Here is a 22,164-nt window from a genome sequence, read left to right on the forward strand (position 1 = left end):
GTACGCAGTCACATAGTGTAGGTCACACCACAGAGAGAGAGAGGTCAGCTGTACAGTAGTAGAACTAGGAACACAACAGTAGTATTGTATTAGAATACAGGCTGAGAGAAACAGGCACAGAAACATCCCAAAAAAAGCAAAGGAACCACTGAGAGACGGAGGAAATTTAAAAAAGTCCTACAGTAGGTTTCTCTCAGACACCATAACCAGGTGAGGAGTGAAGCCGGGTTGCCAGATTGTGACGAGGTATCCCTGTTCCCTGCACAGCATCTCTCCACATCTCCCACTGGTCTCTCCTGGTGTAGCTGGATCCTATAGCCCACCAACATGGCAACCCTGAAGGAGAAGAGGACGTGTGGCCAGCGGTGTGAGGACTTCGGTCGCTTCGTGTGGAACTCAGACACTGGCGCCATGTTCGGAAGAACACCTGAGAAATGGGGTATGTACTGCAGAGTGGGAAAGATGTGTGTGTGTGTGTGTCTGTGTGTGTGTGTGTGTGTGTGTCTGTGTGTGTGTGTTTGTCTGAGCTGGTAAAGAAGCTGTTGTTGGTTTGTTGGAGTATATGCAATATTCAGACTTAATTGAAACACTCATCTAAACTGGCTCCATGAGATTAAAGTGACCCGAGAGTACAGAACTCACACCTGACTTTGCTGTGTCCTTTGGATATCAGTGTGTGCAGTGTTATTTCAGTGTGTGTAGTGTTATTTCAGTGTGTGGACATTAGATTGAAGAGAGAGCAGTTTGACTGATAAGCTGGTTGGTTTGTGAGGGGAGACTTCTCCCTCTGACCTCTGGACGATCTCACATTTAGATAAACCACAGCTCTCGCCCATAGAGGGCACCTCGGCCAATAGGCTTCAGTCAGTCATAAAGACACAACCAGACCACAGACAGGCCAAGAGGTGGCAGACTCCTTACCAACCAAGCCCTGTCATCATCATTGTTGAATGTAGCCAGGCAAGAGAAGTTGGCTAAAGCAGGAACAGACTGACTCCCTCTCTCTCTTTCTCCCGGTCTCTCTCTCACTCTCCCCCCCTCCTCTCTCTCTGTCCCTCTCTCTCACGGTCTCTCTCTCACTCTCCCCCCTCCTCTCCCACTCTCCCCCCCTCCTCTCTCTCTCTCGGCCTCTCTCCCACTCTCCCCCCTCCATCTCTATCCTCTCTTCTGTAGTGTACATCAGTCTGTACTATGTAGCGTTCTATGTGATAATGACTGGCCTGTTCTGTCTGGCCATCTGGACTCTGATGTACACCCTGGACCCCTACACTCCAGACTACCAGGACCGCTTAACATCACCAGGTAACAACTGAGATGGCACCCTGCTATTCCCTATATAGTGCACTACTTTAGACCAGGACCCTATTCCCTATAAAGTGCACTACTTTAGACCAAGACCCTATTCCCTATATAGTGCACTACTTTAGACCAGAGCCCTATTCCCTATATAGTGCACTACTTTAGACCAGGACCCTATTCCCTATATAGTGCACTACTTTAGACCAGGGCCCACAGATTCAGCCCATTTGTAAAAATGTCCCTTCACTATTTACTGTTTACTGCTCCTGTAAAGAAGTACATATTGTCCCTTGCATCTTTCACCCTCCCCTCCAGCTCCTTCTCTTTCTGGCCCTCCCTGCTCTCTGTCTACCCCCCCCTCTCTCTTTCTCACTCTCTCCTTCTGGCCCTCCCTGCTCTCCGTCTACCCCCCTCTCTCCTTCTCAGTCCCCCACCCCCCCCTCACACTCTGTCGCTCTTTTTCTCTTCCCCCCCTTTCTCCCACCCCCCCCCCCCCCCCCCCCTCTCCCCTAAACTATCTCTGTATCTCCTAAACCATATCTAGGATGGTGTCGGCTAACCTCTGCGTTGTGTGTGTGTGTGTGTGTAGGGGTGATGGTCTGGCCACCTACATACATTGAGGAGGATGTAATACTCAGCTACAACTTGTCTGATAAAACCAGCCAGAGGAAGATGTCCAACTGCCTCAGCAACTTCCTCAAACGTCAGTGTCCAAGATGGCACCCTACACAGTGGACTCCTGTTGTCCAGACCTGAGGCTTCCATCCCATTTCAGACTTGATCAGTCAATTATCTCAAGCCAACCTACTACAGCTGCTAGTCAATGCTTTGACCTCCCTGCATCACAAATCATTAAATCCCTCATTTTTTCCCTCTCCCTCCCCTCTACCTCTCTGGCTGACTCCTCTCTCAGCCTACAACGACACGTCTCAACAGTCTAACCATAACTGCACCAAGGGAGAGTACTTCAAACAGGAGAAGTTTGAGGCTCCACACCATACCAAGTACTCCTGCCGCTTCACCCAGAGCATGCTGGGACGCTGCTCCGGCCTGGACGACCCGACGTTCGGCTACAACGGCACCACGCCCTGCGTCATCATCAAGATGAACAGGGTGCGTTCAGTCACAGACCAGCTGGAAATATTACTTTATGTTATGAACATGACATTTACAACAAGTGAGGAGGTTATAACACGTTATAATACATTTATAACCTATTAGGAAATTGCACTGACATGCATGACGTTTCTAACCCAGATCATCAACTTCCTGCCCAACAACGGGACAGGCATGGCTCCTCATTTGAACTGCACTATACTGGTGAGTATAAACCAAGATGGCTACTCAACACCAAAGCCATATATTTATATGGAAATAAATCTGTGGCTCTGCTCAACACGGCTGGCCAGGAAGACAGTTTCTCAGAACGTGAAATCTAGTCTGCCAACAGTATTTAATGGATGGTTGGTGTGTGTGTGTGTGTGTGTGCGCGCAGAGTGGCCATGAGAACATAGACATGATCGAGTACTTCCCCACCAACGGAACCTTCGACCTGTCCTACTTCCCATACTACGGCAAACTGGCTCAGGTAACCACGACAACCACGTCTTCTTCTCTCCATGGAACTCACGTTATTTTGTGAAACTCAAATGCATGGTTCACTTACCCCTGGGGTGTATTCATTTGTCAAATGCCGTTGCAAAACGTTTTGCATTGTAATCCATTCACCATTTGATCTAGGAATCTAACGTAAGCGAACAGAGCAAAAGGGAACAAGCCGGGGAAGGATAAACCTGAATTTGTCCAATACAAACTCTACATTTCATGAGGCAAAACACTTCCCATTTGGGGTAAACGGTTCGACATTTCGTGAGGCAAAACACTACCCATTTGGGGTAAACAGTTTCCGTTCGCAAAAAAGTCAGACTAATGGATACACCCCTACATGAACCCCCTCTATTGATTTACAGCAATGGACACACAGTTCATTCAGAAAGTTTTCAGACCACTTGACTTTTTCCACATTTTGTTACGTTGCAGCCCGTAATGACAAAACGAAAACAGTAAAATAATATATATTGCAACCTGGAAATATCACATTTCATTCACAAGTATTCAGACTCTTTACTGAAGCAACTTTGGAAGTGATTACAGCCTTGAGTCTTCTGGGGATGACGCTACAAGCTTGGCAGACCTGTGTTTGGGGAGATTCTCCCATTCTTCTCTGCAGATCCTCTCAAGCTCTGTCAGGTTGGATGGGGAGCGTCGCTGCACAGCTATTTTCAGGATTCTCCAGAGATGTTAGATCAGGTTTAAGTCTGGGCTCAAAGACTTGTCCTTAAGCCACTCCTGCGATGTCTTGGCTGTGTTTAGGGTCGTTGTCCTGTTGGAAGGAGAACCTTCACCCCAGTCTGAGCACTCTGGAGCAAGTTTTCATCAAGGATCTCTCTGTACTTCGCTCCGTTCATCTTTGTCTTGATCCTGACTAGTCTCCCGGTCCCTGCCGCTGAAAAACCTCCCCACAACCTGACACTACCACCACCATGCTTCACCGTAGGGATGGTCCCAGGTTTCCTCCAGATGTGATGCTTGGCATTCAGGCCAAATACTTCAACCTTGATTTCATCAGACCAGGGAATCTTGTTTCTCATGGTCTGAGAATCTTTAGGTGCCTTTTGACAAACATCAAGCAGGCTGTCATGTGCCTTTTACTGAGGAGTGGCTTCCGTCTGGCTGATCTACCATAAAGGCCTGATTGATGGAGTGCTGCAGAGACGGGAGAACCTTCCAGAAGGACAACCATACGCACAAAGGAGCTCTGTCAGAGTGACCATCGGGTTCTTGGTCACCTCCCTGACCAAGACCCTTCTCCCCCGATTGCTCAGTTTGGCCGGGCAGCCAGCTCTAGGAAGAGTCTTGGTGTTTCCAAACTTCTTCCATTGAAGAATGATGGAGGCCTCTGTGTTCTTGGGGACCTTTAATGCTGCAGAAATGTTTTGGTAGCGGTCCCCAGATGTGTGCCTCGACACAATCCTGTCTCGGAGCTCTTCGGACAATTCCTTTGACCTCAGTTTTTGCCCTGCCGTGCACTGACCTTACATAGACAGGTGTGTGCCTTTCCAAATCATGTTCAGTCAATTGAATTTAATCACAGGTGAACTCCAATCAAATTGTAGAAACATCTCAAGGATGATCAATGGAAACAAGATGCACCTGAGCTCAACTTCGAGTCTCATAGCAAAGGGTCTTAATACTTATGTAAATAAGGTATGTTTTTTTATTTTTAATACAATTTGCAGAAATGTATAAAAACATGTTTTCGCTTTGTCATGATGGGCTATTGTGTGTAGATTGCCGAGGAGTGTTTTTTATTTTTAAATACATTTTAGAATAAAACTCACAAAAAAAGTCAAGGGGTCTGAATACTTCTTGAAGGCACTTTTATCATAGAGTTTGATAGAGAGCACATCTTTGCCATAATTGTTAAAAACAAGCATTGTGGCAGTTGGTCCCTCTATCCAACTACGTATAAACATGATTGGTATGAACCCTCTCTTGGTCTTCCTCCACACAGCCCACCTACGTTAACCCTCTAGTGGCTGTGAAGTTCCACCTGGTCAAAGAGAGGGAGGCTAAGATCCAGTGTCGTGTGGTGGCCCACAACATCGCCTATCAAGACTCATACGAACCATACCAGGGGAAGGTGGTCTTCCTGCTCAAGGCTCTGAAATAATATATTTTACTGGACAAGCCAGCAATCCAACCATCTAGGTCCTAACCATGGTCAGAGCCATAGAGCTGGATAGTGTTCCTCATCTTTGCAATTATGACAGAATGGGAAGTGCAGTTGAGGGCTTTCTCCATTTTAAAGTAGTCTGTGGGAAGATATCTTCACAATTTCGTCAACAGGTATGTCCTTAACCCATCGACGTTCCCACCCAGTTCTAGCCATCTATCCTCGTCTATGATCCCAACCAAGGCAATCTGGTAACCCATGAAAAAGGAGTCTCACACTAGCTCAACAACAACCTAATAACCAGTGGTTGGACAGACCAGCCGTCTTCTTCAGGGTGTGATGGTAATTCAGTTATTGCCTCCGAGGTCCTAGAGGGTGTGGCTCTCCCCTTTCTTCTTCCTAGTGTCCTACTCTGCCAGCACCTCACCTGAACAGATGTGTTTTTCACCTCCAGATTTCACCTGGAAATTCAACCATCTCTGTCCAGACAGTGGTCGTTCTGCTTCATTTGACCTCACTCTTTTATATAGCTTCTAGGAAGAGCATTTAACATAGAGTTAATGGAGTGCTGCTTGTACAACCAATACGTTACCTATGCATTGTATCATAATGAAACCATAAATATTAAACATGTATTCAAATCCATAAAGACAACAAGTTCAAACACCCTCTATATTTATTCTCTATCATTTCCAAACTCATTAGATAACAGAAAGAAAAGGTATGGTATTGTAGAGTCAACATGTTTTCAGGGGGGGGGGGGGGGGGTCATTGTAGTGGACTCCCCTATTTTGGCTTTTGCCACAATCCTGAAGTCTTGAGCTTGTTACAACCCTATGAATGGCCCCATCCTCCCCAAAGTTCCCTTCATTGATAATACGCAGCTACTTCACTCTGGGTGTCGTTCATTAAGTAGAGCATTGAGATGTTTAGAATCATTTTGGTACGTTTCTATCTCAACGGGCTGCCTGCCAGCCAGGCAGAGAACCGCTTCCAATTTACAACAACGTTCTCTCGACTCCAATTCTGAGATTATGAACATGGTCACTTCGCTTTGAGAAGGGAATAGGGTGGCCTTGCCTCCTCTACCGTCACACACAGGGACATTTGGCCTCTGCTGTCTGTAGGTATTCACACACAGGGACATTTGGCCTCTGCTGTCTGTAGGTATTCACACACAGGGACATTTGGCCTCTGCTGTCTGTAGGTACTCACACACAGGGACATTTGGCCTCTGCTGTCTGTAGGTACTCACACACAGGGACATTTGGCCTCTACTGTCTGTAGGTATTCACACACAGGGACATTTGGCCTCTGCTGTCTGTAGGTATTCACAGTGACACGCAGGGCCAAGTGACCGTCCAAAAACACACATTCTGACCCATCTTTAAAATAGCTGCCAGAAGAAAGTCACACAAAATAAGAAAATATAACTACAAATAAGTACAAAACACACACACACACACACACACACACACACACACACACACACACTCTCTCTCCCCTGGGAGCTGTATAGGAAGCCATTTCACTGTCATGTCAATGACACACATCACTACTGTTCATGATGTTAAATACTGTAATACAGCCACACAACGCAGATCTCAGGTTTCTGGAGGGAATCTTTCTGTGACCGTGCATCAGTTCACTCAAGAAACAACAACAAAAAAAACTAGTTTGGCATGAGAAAGATCCCCATTTCCTGTAACGGGGAGGCGGGCTGAAGAGGAGCACGTTGTGGAGATTATACTCATAGTAATCACAGCTTCAGAAGGAGAGAAAAAAATAAATTAAAATTCCCACAAAAGGCATTATACAGTCATAGTGTCAGCAAAGACTACGTTTCCCAGAAGGCCATTGCGTTGGTGAGCTCTGTGCATTCTGAAGGCAGCTGAGGAAGGAGAAGCAGGGGCCTCCTCGTAGATAGCTTGGTGGGGTGGAGGGAAGGCCTGAGATGGAGCTGGAGGAAGGGAGAGAGACTTGTTCATGGGACATGGGCTGCATGCATTCCAAATGGCACTATTCCCTACACAGTGCACTACTTCTGTGCCAATATGGCCGTGGTCAAAAGTAGTTCAGTATATTGGGTATAGGAAGCCATTTGGAACACAGCTGGTTAGTCATCAGACTGGGCTGTTAAGAGTTGGCCGAGTGAGAAACTACTGATTTAATCATTGTCGTCGTAGTCTTCGTCATCCTCTTCCTCGTCTGCCATGTAGGACACAGGGGTGTGGCCTCGCGAGGCGCTGTAGTGTGAGTCGTTGGAAATGGACGCCACCGTGCCATCGGAGCTACTGAATATACAGCAGGAAACAGAAGATGGAATTAGTCAAGACCTGCCTGTTACATCACTTCCTGTACATCGAAAAAAAAAAAGAGCTCAGAAAGAGAGATCATAGAGTTGGACAGAGGGCACACTTGAAACAAAGCCTGTTGTAGCATGGGAAGCACCACCGAGGGCTTCCACCCTCCAGACAGGGAAATGAGCTCTGAAGTACATCTCTATAGAAGAGATTCACCTTGTGTGACGGCGTCCTCCTCCGTTTGTAGACGAGGCTCCTGTGATGTAGACGTTGCTTATTGGACCCGTGGCCATTTCTGGAGGGGGGGGGATTATAATAAAATACAATTTCTACCGCCTCCTTTACACAGACCTAGCCCAAGTATATCACGCTGAACAGGGTGCTCTGTGGGAACCAGCCATACTGACCTGTAACATAGGGCTCCAGGGCTCTGGGCACCAGGGTACGAGCTTCCTTCAGGTCCTCTGGTGAACACTGGCCCACCTCCAGACCACAGGCCAGACCCATTCTCTTCAACACCTCAATGTCATCATGGATCTCAAACATGTTGTCAAAGTTGAACAGGTACTCAAACCTGGAGGGGGGAGGGGGGGCAGAGAGAGGGGGGGGGCAGAGGCAGGAGAGAGGGGGGGGGGAGGGGCAGAGGCAGGAGAAAGAGGGGGGGGAGGGGCAGAGGCAGGAGAGAGAGGGGGGGGGAGGGGCAGAGGCAAGAGAGAGAGGGGGGGAGGGGCAGAGGCAAGAGAGAGGGGGGGAGGGGCAGAGGCAAGAGAGAGAAGGGGGGGGCAGAGGCAGGAGAGAGAGAAGGGGGGGGCAGAGGCAGGAGAGAGAGAAGGGGGGGCAGAGGCAGGAGAGAGAAGGGGGGGGGCAGAGGCAGGAGAGAGAGAAGGGGGGGGGCAGAGGCAGGAGAGAGAGAAGGGGGGGGGCAGAGGCAGGAGAGAGAGAAGGGGGGGGCAGAGGCAGGAGAGAGAGAAGGGGGGGGGGCAGAGGCAGGAGAGAGAGAAGGGGGGGGGCAGAGGCAGGAGAGAGAGAAGGGGGGAGGGCAGAGGCAGGAGAGAGGGGAGGAGGCAGGTATGATTAGATGAGGTTTGGTGTTGAATTTGAAGTCACCCCCATGTCCCAACCTCCAAGCATCACCCCCATGTCCCAACCTCCAAGCATCACCCCCATGTCCCAACCTCCAAGCATCACCCCCATGTCCCAGCCTCCAAGCATCACCCCCATGTCCCAGCCTCCAAGCATCACCCCCATGTCCCAACCTCCAAGCATCACCCCCATGTCCCAACCTCCAAGCATCACCCCCATGTCCCAACCTCCAAGCATCACCCCCATGTCCCAGCCTCCAAGCATCACCCCCATGTCCCAGCCTCCAAGCATCACCCCCATGTCCCAACCTCCAAGCATCACCCCCATGTCCCAGCCTCCAAGCATCACCCCCATGTCCCAACCTCCAAGCATCACCCCCATCACCCCCATGTCCCAACCCCCAACCATCACCCCCATGTCCCAAGGTGTCTCAAAGGGAGTTGGGACATGAATATAACACACAGGAGTGAAACAGGACTAGAGTAATTGCGTGTGTATTCCTGAGTCTCCGGTCTCTTACTTGTCGTTGGAGATGCTGCAGTCGATGACGGTCCTCTTGGAGGTGTTGATGATGATGAAGGGCAGGTTGATGACAGAGTTTGGGGGCGGAGCCCTGCCCGCCTGCTGCTCCGCCGTACGATTCCGCTGCACCAGACGCTTGAACGCTATTTGCTGCACCGAGACATTCACACAACGTTGTGATAACGCTCAGTCAACGTCGTTGAGATGACATTCACACAACGTTGTGATACCGCTCAGTCAACGTCGTTGAGATGACATTCACACAACGTTGTGATACCGCTCAGTCAACGTCGTTGAGATGACATTCACACAACGTTGTGATACCGCTCAGTCAACGTCGTTGAGATGACATTCACACAACGTTGTGATACCGCTCAGTCAACGTCGTTGAGATGACATTCACACAACGTTGTGATACCGCTCAGTCAACGTCGTTGAGATGACATTCACACAACGTTGTGATACCGCTCAGTCAACGTCGTTGAGATGACATTCACGCAACGTTGTGATACCGCTCAGTCAACGTCGTTGAGATGACATTCAGGCAACGTTGTGATACCGCTCAGTCAACGTCGTTGAGATGACATTCACGCAACGTTGTGATACCGCTCAGTCAACGTCGTTGAGATGACATTCACGCAACGTTGTGATACCGCTCAGTCAACGTCGTTGAGATGACATTCACGCAACGTTGTGATACCGCTCAGTCAACGTCGTTGAGATGACATTCACACAACGTTGTGATACCGCTCAGTCAACGTCGTTGAGATGACATTCACACAACGTTGTGATACCGCTCAGTCAACGTCGTTGAGATGACATTCACACAACGTTGTGATACCGCTCAGTCAACGTCGTTGAGATGACATTCACACAACGTTGTGATACCGCTCAGTCAACGTCGTTGAGATGACATTCACACAACGTTGTGATACCGCTCAGTCAACGTCGTTGAGATGACATTCACGCAACGTTGTGATACCGCTCAGTCAACGTCGTTGAGATGACATTCACGCAACGTTGTGATACCGCTCAGTCAACGTCGTTGAGATGACATTCACGCAACGTTGTGATACCGCTCAGTCAACGTCGTTGAGATGACATTCACACAACGTTGTGATACCGCTCAGTCAACGTCGTTGAGATGACATTCACACAACGTTGTGATACCGCTCAGTCAACGTCGTTGAGATGACATTCACACAACGTTGTGATACCGCTCAGTCAACGTCGTTGAGATGACATTCACACAACGTTGTGATACCGCTCAGTCAACGTCGTTGAGATGACATTCACACAACGTTGTGATACCGCTCAGTCAACGTCGTTGAGATGACATTCACACAACGTTGTGATACCGCTCAGTCAACGTCGTTGAGATGACATTCACACAACGTTGTGATACCGCTCAGTCAACGTCGTTGAGATGACATTCACACAACGTTGTGATACCGCTCAGTCAACGTCGTTGAGATGACATTCACACAACGTTGTGATACCGCTCAGTCAACGTCGTTGAGATGACATTCACACAACGTTGTGATACCGCTCAGTCAACGTCGTTGAGATGACATTCACACAACGTTGTGATACCGCTCAGTCAACGTCGTTGAGATGACATTCAGGCAACGTTGAAGCCACCAGCAAGACCGGGTGAGCGTCTTCTAATAGGCGTGTATGTTCCCACAGTGAAGGGGGTGTTTACCTGTAGAATGAGCTCCTGAAGCTGAGACTGTTTCTGGTTGATCCTCTCTAGTCGTCTCTGTCTCTCCACCTGACAATGACAGGAATACATCAAGCTCTGACCCTCCCGATCTCTTACACCTCCGGGCTCTGACCCTCCCGATCTCTTACACCTCCGGGCTCTGACCCTCCCAATCTCTTACACCTCCGGGCTCTGACCCTCCCGATCTCTTACACCTCCGGGCTCTGACCCTCCCGATCTCTTACACCTCCGGGCTCTGACCCTCCCGATCTCTTACACCTCCGGGCTCTGACCCTCCCGATCTCTTACACCTCCGGGCTCTGACCCTCCCGATCTCTTACACCTCCGGGCTCTGACCCTCCCGATCTCTTACACCTCCGGGCTCTGACCCTCCCGATCTCTTACCTCCAGGCTCTGACAATCCTGGGCTGAGTTGGTGGGCAGGCCGATCCACCTGATCTCTTACCTCCAAGCTGACACTCCTGGGCTGAGTTGGTGGGCAGGCCGAGCCACCTGATCTCTTACCTCTGGGCTCTGACCCTCCCGATCTCTTACCTCCAGGCTCTGACACTCCTGGGCTGAGTTGGTGGGCAGGCCGATCCACCTGATCTCTTACCTCCAGGCTCTGACACTCCTGGGCTGAGTTGGTGGGCAGGCCGATCCACCGGATCTCTTACCTCCAGGCTCTGACACTCCTGGGCTGAGTTGGTGGGCAGGCCGATCCACCGGATCTCTTACCTCCAGGCTCTGACACTCCTGGGCTGAGTTGGTGGGCAGGCCGATCCACCGGATCTCTTACCTCCAGGCTCTGACACTCCTGGGCTGAGTTGGTGGGCAGGCCGATCCACCTGATCTCTTACCTCCAGGCTCTGACACTCCTGGGCTGAGTTGGTGGGCAGGCCGACCCTCCCGATCTCTTACCTCCAGGCTCTGACACTCCTGGGCTGAGTTGGTGGGCAGGCCGATCCACCTGATCTCTTACCTCCAGGCTCTGACACTCCTGGGCAGGCCGATCCACCTGATCTCTTACCTCCAAGCTGACACTCCTGGGCTGAGTTGGTGGGCAGGCCGAGCCACCTGATCTCTTACCTCTGGGCTCTGACCCTCCCGATCTCTTACCTCCAGGCTCTGACCATCCTGATCTCTTACCTCCAGGCTCTGACACTCCTGGGCTGAGTTGGTGGGCAGGCCGATCCACCGGATCTCTTACCTCCAGGCTCTGACACTCCTGGGCTGAGTTGGTGGGCAGGCCGATCCACCGGATCTCTTACCTCCAGGCTCTGACACTCCTGGGCTGAGTTGGTGGGCAGGCCGATCCACCGGATCTCTTACCTCCAGGCTCTGACACTCCTGGGCTGAGTTGGTGGGCAGGCCGATCCACCTGATCTCTTACCTCCAGGCTCTGACACTCCTGGGCTGAGTTGGTGGGCAGGCCGATCCACCTGATCTCTTACCTCCAGGCTCTGACACTCCTGGGCTGAGTTGGTGGGCAGGCCGATCCACCGGATCTCTTTCTTCTCTTTAGAGATGATGTTCATGGCCATGAGCACGTTGAGCGCGTCGTACACACGCCGTCGGATGTTCTTCTGGTCGTAGGAATGCTGCGGAGGGGAGAGAGAGAGACAGAGCTGCTGTCGTTTCCCCAATGGCTCCCTATTCCCTTTATAGTGCACTACTTCTGACTCGGGGCCCATTAGGGCTGTACAGAACCAGTGTGCATCTTGGACTCGGATTGGGCTATTTGTTGTACGGATGAAACCCTGGTCTGATGGTTTTTGATTGGCTGTGTGTCTCACCGAGTCGCCGGGCGAGAGGAGGGTGTCGTTGGCGCTGAACTCTGCCACGAGCTCGTCAGCCACCTCATTGTAGGTAGTTACTCCCTTCTTCTGCACCTTCTCACACACCTTCATGGAGAAATGCCTAAGACCCTTCCCGTTCTTATCCCCCTTCTTACCAGTACCACGCTTCCTGGAACACAGGCAGAGCAGGAGTTTGAGAGAAGAAGGCAGAACAGGAATTTGAGAGAAGACAGAGCAGGAATGAGAGAAGAAGTCAGTCGGCGCAGGAGTTTGAGAGAGAAGAAGAAGTCAGTCGGCGCAGGAGTTTGAGAGAGAAGAAGAAGTCAGTCAGCGCAGGAGTTTGAGAGAGAAGAAGAAGTCAGTCAGCGCAGGAGTTTGAGAGAGAAGAAGAAGTCAGTCAGAGCAGGAGTTTGAGAGAGAAGACGAAGTCAGTCAGCGCAGGAGTTTGAGAGAGAAGAAGAAGTCAGTCAGAGCAGGAGTTTGAGAGAGAAGCAGTCAGAGCAGGAATGACCGCTATCCGCCAGTTGAGTATGGCTGATGTAGAGATAGACTAGGAAGAGAGAAGTTCCTTCATACAGTGCCTTCAGAAAGTATTCACACCCCTTGTTGTGTCACTGATCCACACACACACACACTACCCCATCATGTCAAAGTGGAATTATATTTTTAGAAATGTTTTAAATGAAATCTGAAATGTCTTGAGTCAATAAGTATTCAACCCTTTTGTTATGGCAAGCCTAAATATGTTTAGAAGTAAAAATGTGCTTAACAAGTCACATAAGTGAGCAGTAATAGTGTTTAACATTTATAAATGACTACCTCATCTCTGTACCCCACACATGCAATTATCTGTAATGTCCCTTAGTCGAGCAGTGAATTTCAAACATAGATTAAACCACAAAGACCAGGGAGGTTTTCCAATGTCCTGAATACAAAGTGTTATGTTTGGGGCAGATCCAACTCATCACTGATTTTCACTTCATATTTTCAAGTATTGTGGTGGCTGCATCATGTTATGGGTATGCTTGTCGTTGGCAATGACAAGGGAGTTTAGGATAAAAATAAAACAGAATACAGCTATAAGCACAGGCAAAATCCTAGAGGAAAACCTAGTCTGCTTTCCAACAGACACTGGGAGACAAATTCACCTTTCAGCAGGACAATAACCTAAAACATAAGGCCAAATCTACACTGGAGTTCCTTACCAAGAAGACATTGAATGTTCCTGAGTGGCCGAGTAACAGTTGACCTAAATCTTGAAAATCTACGGCGAGACTTGAAAATGGCTGACGGAGCTTTTTTTAAAGAACAAATGGGCAAATATTGTACAATCCAGGTGTGTAAAGCTTCTACAGACTTATTACCCAGAAAGACTCACCGCTGTAATCTAGAGGGGGGTTGAATTGAATAATTATCTAATCAAGATATATCGGATTTTATTTTCCATCAAAAAAATTGTATAAATAATTTCCCCCACAGTATTTTGTGTAGATCATTGACAAAAAGCAACAATTCAACCCAAATGTACTCCTACATTGTACTCCTACATTGTAGCAACAAAACTGGGGAAAAGCCCAGGGGTGTGAATACTTTAATGTAGTGACATGTCACTCTCTTAACGAGAGAGAGAACATTCCCAAGAAGTCAGCCAGCCTCCTTGCTGAGAATTGACCTAAAGCTGACCATAACGACCAGCTGACCATAACGACCAGCTGACCATAACGACCAGCTGACCATAACAACCAGGTGACCATAACGACCAGCTGACCATAACCAGCATGAGGAGTGTTTGTATACAATTGTGTATGTGTCTTACCCGGTGGACCAGGGAGAGGCATCAGGGGGCTGGCTCTGTGGTCTGTACTGGGTACTGGGTGTGTGAGGGCTGCCCATCACTAACCCCCCTGACCCACTGGGCCTCTGAGGGGTACCCATCACCTGAGACAGAGGGAGGGACAGTTACCATGCAGACATAACATTTAAAATAGCAATAAATGAAAGAAATTAAAATGTATGTGCTTCTTTCAAAGCACTGAGGAGCGATCTATATAGCATATATCTACACCATACTAGAAGCTATGGCGGCTAGCCAGATCAACATATCGTGGCTGGGGTCTAGATCTCTCTATAGAACTAGGGTTTCTATGTCTATGCATCTCTAGCTGAACCCTGAGCTCTGGGGCTCATAGGATGATCATGTCGATGAGGAGTTCTTATTATAATCCCGCTGACTGAAGGGTTTGTGATTAGCTTATGCACACAGGTCACACACACATGCACACAGGTCACACACACACACAGGTCGTCCTGCCTTGTTCAAAGTTAGTATGAAGGCTTTATCGCCAGGGAGACATGGGAAGCCCAGTGCTTCCGTAGTAACAGGAGTAGAGGGGCCCTCAGACAGGAGGAGAGGGGCCCTCAGACAGGAGGAGAGGGGCCCTCAGACAGGAGGAGAGGGGCCCTCAGACAGGAGCCCTCAGACAGGAGGAGAGGGGCCCTCAGACAGGACGAGGAGGAGAGGGGTTCTTAGAAGTGGTAGTGTTGTGTCTCACCATGTGTGGGGCGATGTTGACGTTGGAGGGCCCCAGGGTTTTGGGAAGCAGTTGTTTCCCCACAGAGAGAGACTGTGGGTGGACTGTCACCAGGGACAGGACACCTGGAGGGACAGGAAGAACACTTATAACACCAGGGGGTGCATCCCAAATAGCACCCCATTCCCTATATAGTGCACTACTTGAGATTGGGTTGTCAAGGTACCAGTATCACCATCACACCAGATTACCCATGGGAAAAAAAAACATGAATTAGACTGAACTCCAGTCGTATAAAAAAAAAAAAATCAGCTTTATGTAAAATTGTGGGTGCTATAGTTTGCTGAATGAATAAATGGGACTCCAGGTGACAACATAATGCTGTTGGTTTCTAACAGAAGGACCGTTTTCCTCAAGAAATTAAAACTGCTTGATGTTTTGTTTCCTTGCCACAGAGGTACCGCGACAATCCTAATTGAGATCCGCTCCCTGGAATCACTTACGACGTGATTGGCCACAGAGAGAACGTCTCAATAGGGGGCAACACTGCCCTCCTCTGTTAGTTAGGCGAGAGTCCCAGCCTGCCATCAACTCCCATCCTGCAGGAGGAGCGGCTGATTATCATAATGCTTCTAGCGTTTCTCTAGTACAGCCACCCCTGTCCAAGTCTTACTCCTCCCTGCCAGTGTTCACCAGTGTGCAGTCCACCTATACTAAAATAACTAGGGGAAACCCTGGGTGATGTGGCTACCTACCTTTGCTGGGACTGAGGTTCTGGTTGTAGAAAACCTTCATCTCTCCGTTGGCACCGATCACAGCCGCCTAAAGACCACAATGTTCTGTTATGGCCACACCAACCACACTGTCACCATGGAAACACCAGGAGCTACAAACTTCTCTAGATTCTCTTCTCCTCACTAGTTGGCTTTATACTAGACTGGAGCTAGGAGGTGCTGCTGGACCGAGGTCAATGGATTACTAAATGTGTTTACTGTGAGTGTTGCTCCATTTCCATGGCAACCTTTGAGTGAACAATTGAGCATCGATCTGTGTACACTAGAGTTTGAGGACCTCCGCGATCATCTTGAACTGTGTAGGTGGGTGGACACTAGTCCAGTGTTTCCCAAATGGTGGAGCATAAACCACTAGTTACTGTGAATGGAAGGAGATGGTCAAATAATGTTTAAAGTTGTTTGTCAGATGATAATTGCACACCAGCAAGCAACTAAAATCAGGAAGTATCAACAACCACTTGGTATGGTGAGACCCACCACTGCTAAACCAGGAAGTATCAATAACCACTTGGTATGGTGAGACCCACCACTGCTAAACCAGGAAGTATCAATAACCACTTGGTATGGTGAGACCCACCACCGCTAAACCAGGAAGTATCAATAACCACTTGGTATGGTGAGACCCACCACTGCTAAATCAGGAAGTTGATAAGGTCTTCAAAGCAACTTAGCCTGTACCACTCAAACCACAAAGGGAAGTTAATCAATCTAGTTGTGTGTTCTGCCCTGAAGCAATGATCTAAAACTGGATCTGGATGGTCGGAGAAGAAAAAAGTTCCACTGTAGAATTAATACTCATTCTAATTGTATTGTATTATATCACACTATAACTCTGGCCCAGAACGACAGGTTGCACACTATAACTCTGGCCCAGAACGACAGGTTGCACACTATAACTCTGGTGCAGTATGACAGGTTGCACACTATAACTCTGGCCCAGAACGACAGGTTGCACACTATAACTCTGGCCCAGAACGACAGGTTGCACACTATAACTCTGGCCCAGAATGACAGGTTGCACACTATAACTCTGGTGCAGTATGACAGGTTGCACACTATAACTCTGGCCCAGAACGACAGGTTGCACACTATAACTCTGGCCCAGAACGACAGGTTGCACACTAACTCTGGCCCAGAACGACAGGTTGCACACTAACTCTGGCCCAGAACGACAGGTTGCACACTATAACTCTGACCCAGAACGACAGGTTGCACACTAACTCTGGCCCAGAACGACAGGTTGCACACTAACTCTGGCCCAGAACGACAGGTTGCACACTATAACTCTGGTGCAGTATGACAGGTTGCACACTATAACTCTGACCCAGAACGACAGGTTGCACACTAACTCTGGCCCAGAACGACAGGTTGCACACTAACTCTGGCCCAGAACGACAGGTTGCACACTATAACTCTGGCCCAGAACGACAGGTTGCACACTATAACTCTGGCCCAGAACGACAGGTTGCACACTATAACTCTGGCCCAGAACGACAGGTTGCACACTATAACTCTGGCCCAGAACGACAGGTTGCACACTATAACTCTGGCCCAGAACGACAGGTTGCACACTATAACTCTGGCCCAGAACGACAGGTTGCACACTATAACTCTGGCCCAGAACGACAGGTTGCACACTATAACTCTGGCCCAGAACGACAGGTTGCACACTATAACTCTGGCCCAGAACGACAGGTTGCACACTATAACTCTGGTGCAGTACGACAGGTTGCACACTGTATAACACTGGCCCAGAACTCACATCCATTGCCATGATATCAGCTCCTTATGTGTGGGAGATGAAGTCTTCTAGAAGGTTTCTTTGGGATGTTCAGCAATTGCTTCCCTAAAGCAAAATATGGAAAGGGGGGGGGGGGGGATACCTCCAGTTCAGTGTTATAAAACTAAGATCGTAGAAGAAATGCAGAATGGACATGTATTGTAGACGGGCTAAACTGTTTCTGTTTAACTTTATTTTACAAGGTTGGAATAGACTGGCTTTATCCCCCGAGGGATTCAAACCACAACACTCCACTAGGCCGCATGGAAGCTTTGGAAACAACTTGGTTTCAACATACAACATAAATCGGTCTCCGCACTGAAGTTATTGCCAACTATGGGCCATTGAGAACAGAACATAGGCCTAACCGCGCAAATACAACAATGAACGACAGAAGGTTCCCATAGACGGACAGGGGAAGCACAACAGCGGCTATTTGGATCCAGAAGCTGACTACGCATTAGTCTACATGCAATCGTACATGTTTCGCAGCTTGGGCTAGATATAGTTAGCAAGAAAGTTAGGTGAACCACCATTGTACATGACCTTTCTCACTCGTTGTTCTTGATCCGCAACTCCCAGTTACTGCAGCCAGATGAGGTCGAAATGAACCTCCAAACAGGAAACTAGCTAAAACTAACGTTAGCGAAGCAAACATAAACTAGCAAGTTAACACAAAACGTTTCAGAGTCCAAGATCAAAGGTTTTCAATTAGCTAGTTAGCTGCATCTTTACAAAGACAGAAAGTAATTGAACGAATGACTTGTAGCAATTTCAGTCAAGATGGTTGCTTGGCAAGCTTGACAGATGGCTAGCTAGCATGTTGTTTGTCCTAAAGTTAGCACGCAACATGCTAGTTCGTTCTGCCTGTCGACACAGGCTATTTATTGGCTAACGTTAGCTCATCGCAACGATAGGAGTTGTTTGAATTAATAGCCAGTCAGTTAACGTTAAGGTTATTGTTTGATAAAACCGCTTTTCGGTTCGACATTCATTAGTTAGTAACGATAATGTGGACAATAATGTTTTATTTACGGTAGAGTGCACTCACTAGAGGACGTTAACTACCTGCTAGCTAGAAGCCGAGTCAGCCATTTTTGTAGCCAGCTAGCTAAAAAATTAAGATAAATATATTTTACATTTTGTACTCCTAGCAGGCTAAGTTCGCTACCTTACCTATGGGTAGAAATGTGATTGAATGACATGCCACAAGTCAAACTTATTTCGATTTTGCTTAGCTAAACGGCTTCGAGTGGCCTCTGCATTTGATCGATAGCGTTAGGTGCAACAGTCATACATTTGATGGACAGTGACGTTAGCTAACGTACGCTAGTTAACTACTTCTACTCCACTGAAACTGAAACCCAGCGAAATAAAAACGTAATTGCTCAGCGTACAAAATGTAACTAACTCTAATACTTCATCAATAAATCAATTAAGTTGGAAGAATGAAAGTCACTTTTCTGATTTTATCTCCCGAGTCAGCTGTTAGCATTTGTCCCAAACTCCGACTGAGATCTCCGGCTGCTGAGCTTCCAGAGTTGTGCGACTCCAAACTGAGCTTGGCGGTGTCTGAAATGTGAAAGAAACTATTGGACACGCACAAAGTAAACGTCATCACGCGGGAAGTATAGACCACACCTACAGAACGATATCAAAACATTTCATTGGACGAGACAGACAATATTCAAATATAACATTATAAAAACAGGACATCTCCTCCCTAACCAATAAACCAATCTTTTAATAAATAACGACATTTTTTAATTAAATAATGTACAACTTTTGTATTTTGTTGAATATTAAACAAACTCCAACCTAACACAACATAATGTAAAATGGGAATTTATTGTGCTTGGAATGACCCCCTTATTTCCATTGTAACATTTATACATAATCTAACTATAACTGGCCTAATAAATACAATGCTATATCTTTATTTCTCCCTTGCATGATGTATTAGCAGGAAGTCTTCTAGTTGTCTTTTCTTCCAGTCGGGCTACAGTACAGTACACCATAAAACATATAGGAAACAGTCACTGAAACATAAGAAAAAATAAACCTTTTACAGCATTAGATGCCATAGGAGTGCAATAACGCGTACATACATGTAAAGCCCTGACATAAACAACCCATACATACAGTCTCTATGTGTCCGTGTTTGGTTAGAACACTGAGACTTTACAGTATCAGCAGGACATTCAAACATACTAAATGGAAAGTTGAACTGTTAAAACCTTGGCCTGTCTTTCTCCCAGGTTCGGTCCAGATGAAACTGATCCATATGCAACCCCAGACTAATAATATTCCCTGGAAGGGAATATGTCATCACCATCATTGTGACGTCACAAACCAAAAGGGTCTCATCAGGGATTCCTCCATAACTACTATAGGAGGAATGACAGTCAAGACAACAACGAGGACATGTAAAACCGTTCTACAATGATCGCATCTCAAATGGCACCCTATTCGTTATATATAGTGCACTTCCTTTAGACCAGAGCCCTATTCCCTACATAGAGCCCTGATCTAAAGTAGTGCACTATGTAGGGAACAGGGTGCCATTTTGGATGCAACCAATGACCCAAAGATAATGGGTCATTACGATTTTCTCCATGGAAAGAGGGAGAATGACCTTTGACCCTTCGGCCCTTTTACAGGGCCCCTATGGGCTTCAGTCTGCTGGGTGTGGCAGCAGCGGGGGCGGGCGGGCGAGCGTCTTGCGTTCGGCTCGAGGGACCCACTTGTGTGTGGCGGCTCTCCACAACACCGGAGCCAGCAGAAGACTCAGAGTGGTGACACTGAGAACCAGCAGGTACACCTGGGAAAGAAGAGGACAGAGTGGTGACACAGAACCAGCAGGTACACCTGGGGAAGAAGAGGACAGAGTGGTGACACTGAGAACCAGCAGGTACACCTGGGAAAGAAGAGGACAGAGTGGTGACACAGAACCAGCAGGTACACCTGGGGAAGAAGAGGACAGAGTGGTGACACAGAACCAGCAGGTACACCTGGGGAAGAAGAGGACAGAGTGGTGACACTGAGAACCAGCAGGTACACCTGGGGAAGAAGAGGACAGAGTGGTGACACTGAAAACCAGCAGGTACACCTGGGGAAGAAGAGGACAGAGTGGTGACACTGAGAACCAGCAGGTACACCTGGGGAAGAAGAGGACAGAGTGGTGACACTGAGAACCAGCAGGTACACCTGGGGAAGAAGAGGACAGAGTGGTGACACTGAGAACCAGCAGGTACACCTGGGGAAGAAGAGGACAGAGTGGTGACACAGAACCAGCAGGTACACCTGGGGAAGAAGAGGACAGAGTGGTGACACAGAACCAGCAGGTACACCTGGGGAAGAAGAGGACAGAGTGGTGACACTGAGAACCAGCAGGCACACCTGGGGAAGAAGAGGACAGAGTGGTGACACAGAACCAGCAGGTACACCCGGGGAAGAAGAGGACAGAGTGGTGACACAGAACCAGCAGGTACACCTGGGGAAGAAGAGGACAGTTGTATTCTAGATCCTGTATGTATTCATCTTGCAATTGCCATAAACATCTTCAAGTAGTGTCTAGGGGTAGAGGTTAGGGGTAAAGGTTAGGGGTAGTGTCTAGGGGTAGTGGTTAAGAGTAGTGTCGAGGGGTAGTGGTTAGGGGTAGTGGTTAGGGGTAGTGGTTAGGAGTAGTGGTTAGGGGTAGTGGTTAGGAGTAGTGGTTAGGAGTAGTGGTTAGGAGTAGTGGTTAGGAGTAGTGGTTAGGAGTAGTGGTTAGGAGTAGTGGTTAGGGGTAGTGGTTAGGGGTAGTGGTTAGGGGTAGTGGTTAGGAGTAGTGGTTAGGAGTAGTGGTTAGGAGTAGTGGTTAGGGGTAGTGGTTAGGGGTAGTGGTTAGGGGTAGTGGTTAGGAGTAGTGGTTAGGAGTAGTGGTTAGGAGTAGTGGTTAGGGGTAGTGGTTAGGGGTAGTGGTTAGGAGTAGTGTCTAGGGGTAGTGGTTAGGAGTAGTGGTTAGGAGTAGTGGTTAGGAGTAGTGGTTAGGAGTAGTGGTTAGGAGTAGTGGTTAGGGGTAGTGGTTAGGAGTAGTGGTTAGGGGTAGTGGTTAGGGGTAGTGGTTAGGAGTAGTGTCTAGGGGTAGTGGTTAGGAGTAGTGGTTAGGAGTAGTGGTTAGTGGTAGTGTCTTTGAGTAGTGGTTAGGGGTAGTGGTTAGGAGTAGTGGTTAGGAGTAGTGGTTAGGGGTAGTGGTTAGAGGTAGTGGTTAGGGGTAGTGGTTAGGGGTAGTGGTTAGGGGTAGTGGTTAGGAGTAGTGGTTAGGAGTAGTGGTTAGGGGTAGTGGTTAGGAGTAGTGGTTAGGGGTAGTGGTTAGGGGTAGTGGTTAGGAGTAGTGTCTAGGGGTAGTGGTTAGGAGTAGTGGTTAGGGGTAGTGTCTAGGGGTAGTGGTTAGGGGTAGTGGTTAGGAGTAGTGTCTAGGGGTAGTGGTTAGGAGTAGTGTCTAGGGGTAGTGGTTAGGAGTAGTGTCTAGGGGTAGTGGTTAGGAGTAGTGTCTAGGGGTAGTGGTTAGGAGTAGTGTCTAGGGGTAGTGGTTAGGGGTAGTGGTTAGGGGTAGTGGTTAGGGGTAGTG

At 48.4% G+C, this 22,164-nt stretch overlaps 3 protein-coding genes across 7 annotated transcripts in view; 1 reads left to right on the plus strand and 2 right to left on the minus strand.

The window, feature by feature from the left end:
• The first annotated feature begins 9 nt into the window (after window positions 1-9).
• LOC110519329 (potassium-transporting ATPase subunit beta) lies at window positions 10-5,708 on the plus strand. The gene is made up of 7 exons (XM_036951284.1): window positions 10-439; window positions 1,174-1,302; window positions 1,889-2,002; window positions 2,213-2,412; window positions 2,557-2,619; window positions 2,795-2,887; window positions 4,874-5,708. Exons 1-7 carry the CDS (start codon window positions 328-330, stop codon window positions 5,030-5,032), a joined length of 870 nt encoding a protein of 289 aa, XP_036807179.1. The 5' UTR covers window positions 10-327; the 3' UTR covers window positions 5,033-5,708.
• Window positions 4,723-19,154, minus strand: LOC110495371 (transcription factor Dp-1). Of its 4 annotated transcripts, none has more exons than XM_036951275.1 (12): window positions 19,012-19,154; window positions 17,535-17,618; window positions 15,734-15,800; window positions 15,000-15,103; window positions 14,264-14,385; window positions 12,445-12,616; window positions 12,103-12,249; window positions 10,649-10,717; window positions 8,942-9,093; window positions 7,746-7,912; window positions 7,555-7,633; window positions 4,723-7,329 (listed from the first exon to the last, which is right to left on the minus strand). In XM_036951275.1, the coding sequence occupies exons 2-12, from the start codon at window positions 17,544-17,546 to the stop codon at window positions 7,203-7,205; spliced, it is 1,218 nt and encodes a 405-aa protein (XP_036807170.1). In that variant the 5' UTR covers window positions 17,547-17,618; window positions 19,012-19,154; the 3' UTR covers window positions 4,723-7,202. The 4 variants fall into 4 exon arrangements, with proteins under 4 accessions (XP_036807170.1, XP_036807171.1, XP_036807172.1 ...); XM_036951276.1 differs by lacking the exon at window positions 19,012-19,154 and adding an exon at window positions 18,729-18,988; XM_036951277.1 differs by lacking the exon at window positions 19,012-19,154 and adding an exon at window positions 18,099-18,248.
• Window positions 19,155-19,274: 120 nt separating this feature from the next.
• LOC118936560 (transmembrane and coiled-coil domain-containing protein 3-like) overlaps window positions 19,275-22,164 on the minus strand; it is a 30,142-nt gene continuing 27,252 nt past the window's right edge. The window contains exon 14 of one of the 2 annotated variants that reach the window (XM_036951177.1): window positions 19,275-20,373. In XM_036951177.1, the coding sequence (XP_036807072.1) occupies window positions 20,227-20,373 (147 nt within the window). In that variant the 3' untranslated portion in view covers window positions 19,275-20,226. The remainder of the gene's footprint in view (window positions 20,374-22,164) is intronic. The other variant, XR_005037304.1, reaches the window with a different exon arrangement.

Source organism: Oncorhynchus mykiss, chromosome 18 (genome assembly GCF_013265735.2).
Source record: "Oncorhynchus mykiss isolate Arlee chromosome 18, USDA_OmykA_1.1, whole genome shotgun sequence".
NCBI classification, from domain to species: Eukaryota; Metazoa; Chordata; class Actinopteri; order Salmoniformes; family Salmonidae; genus Oncorhynchus; species Oncorhynchus mykiss.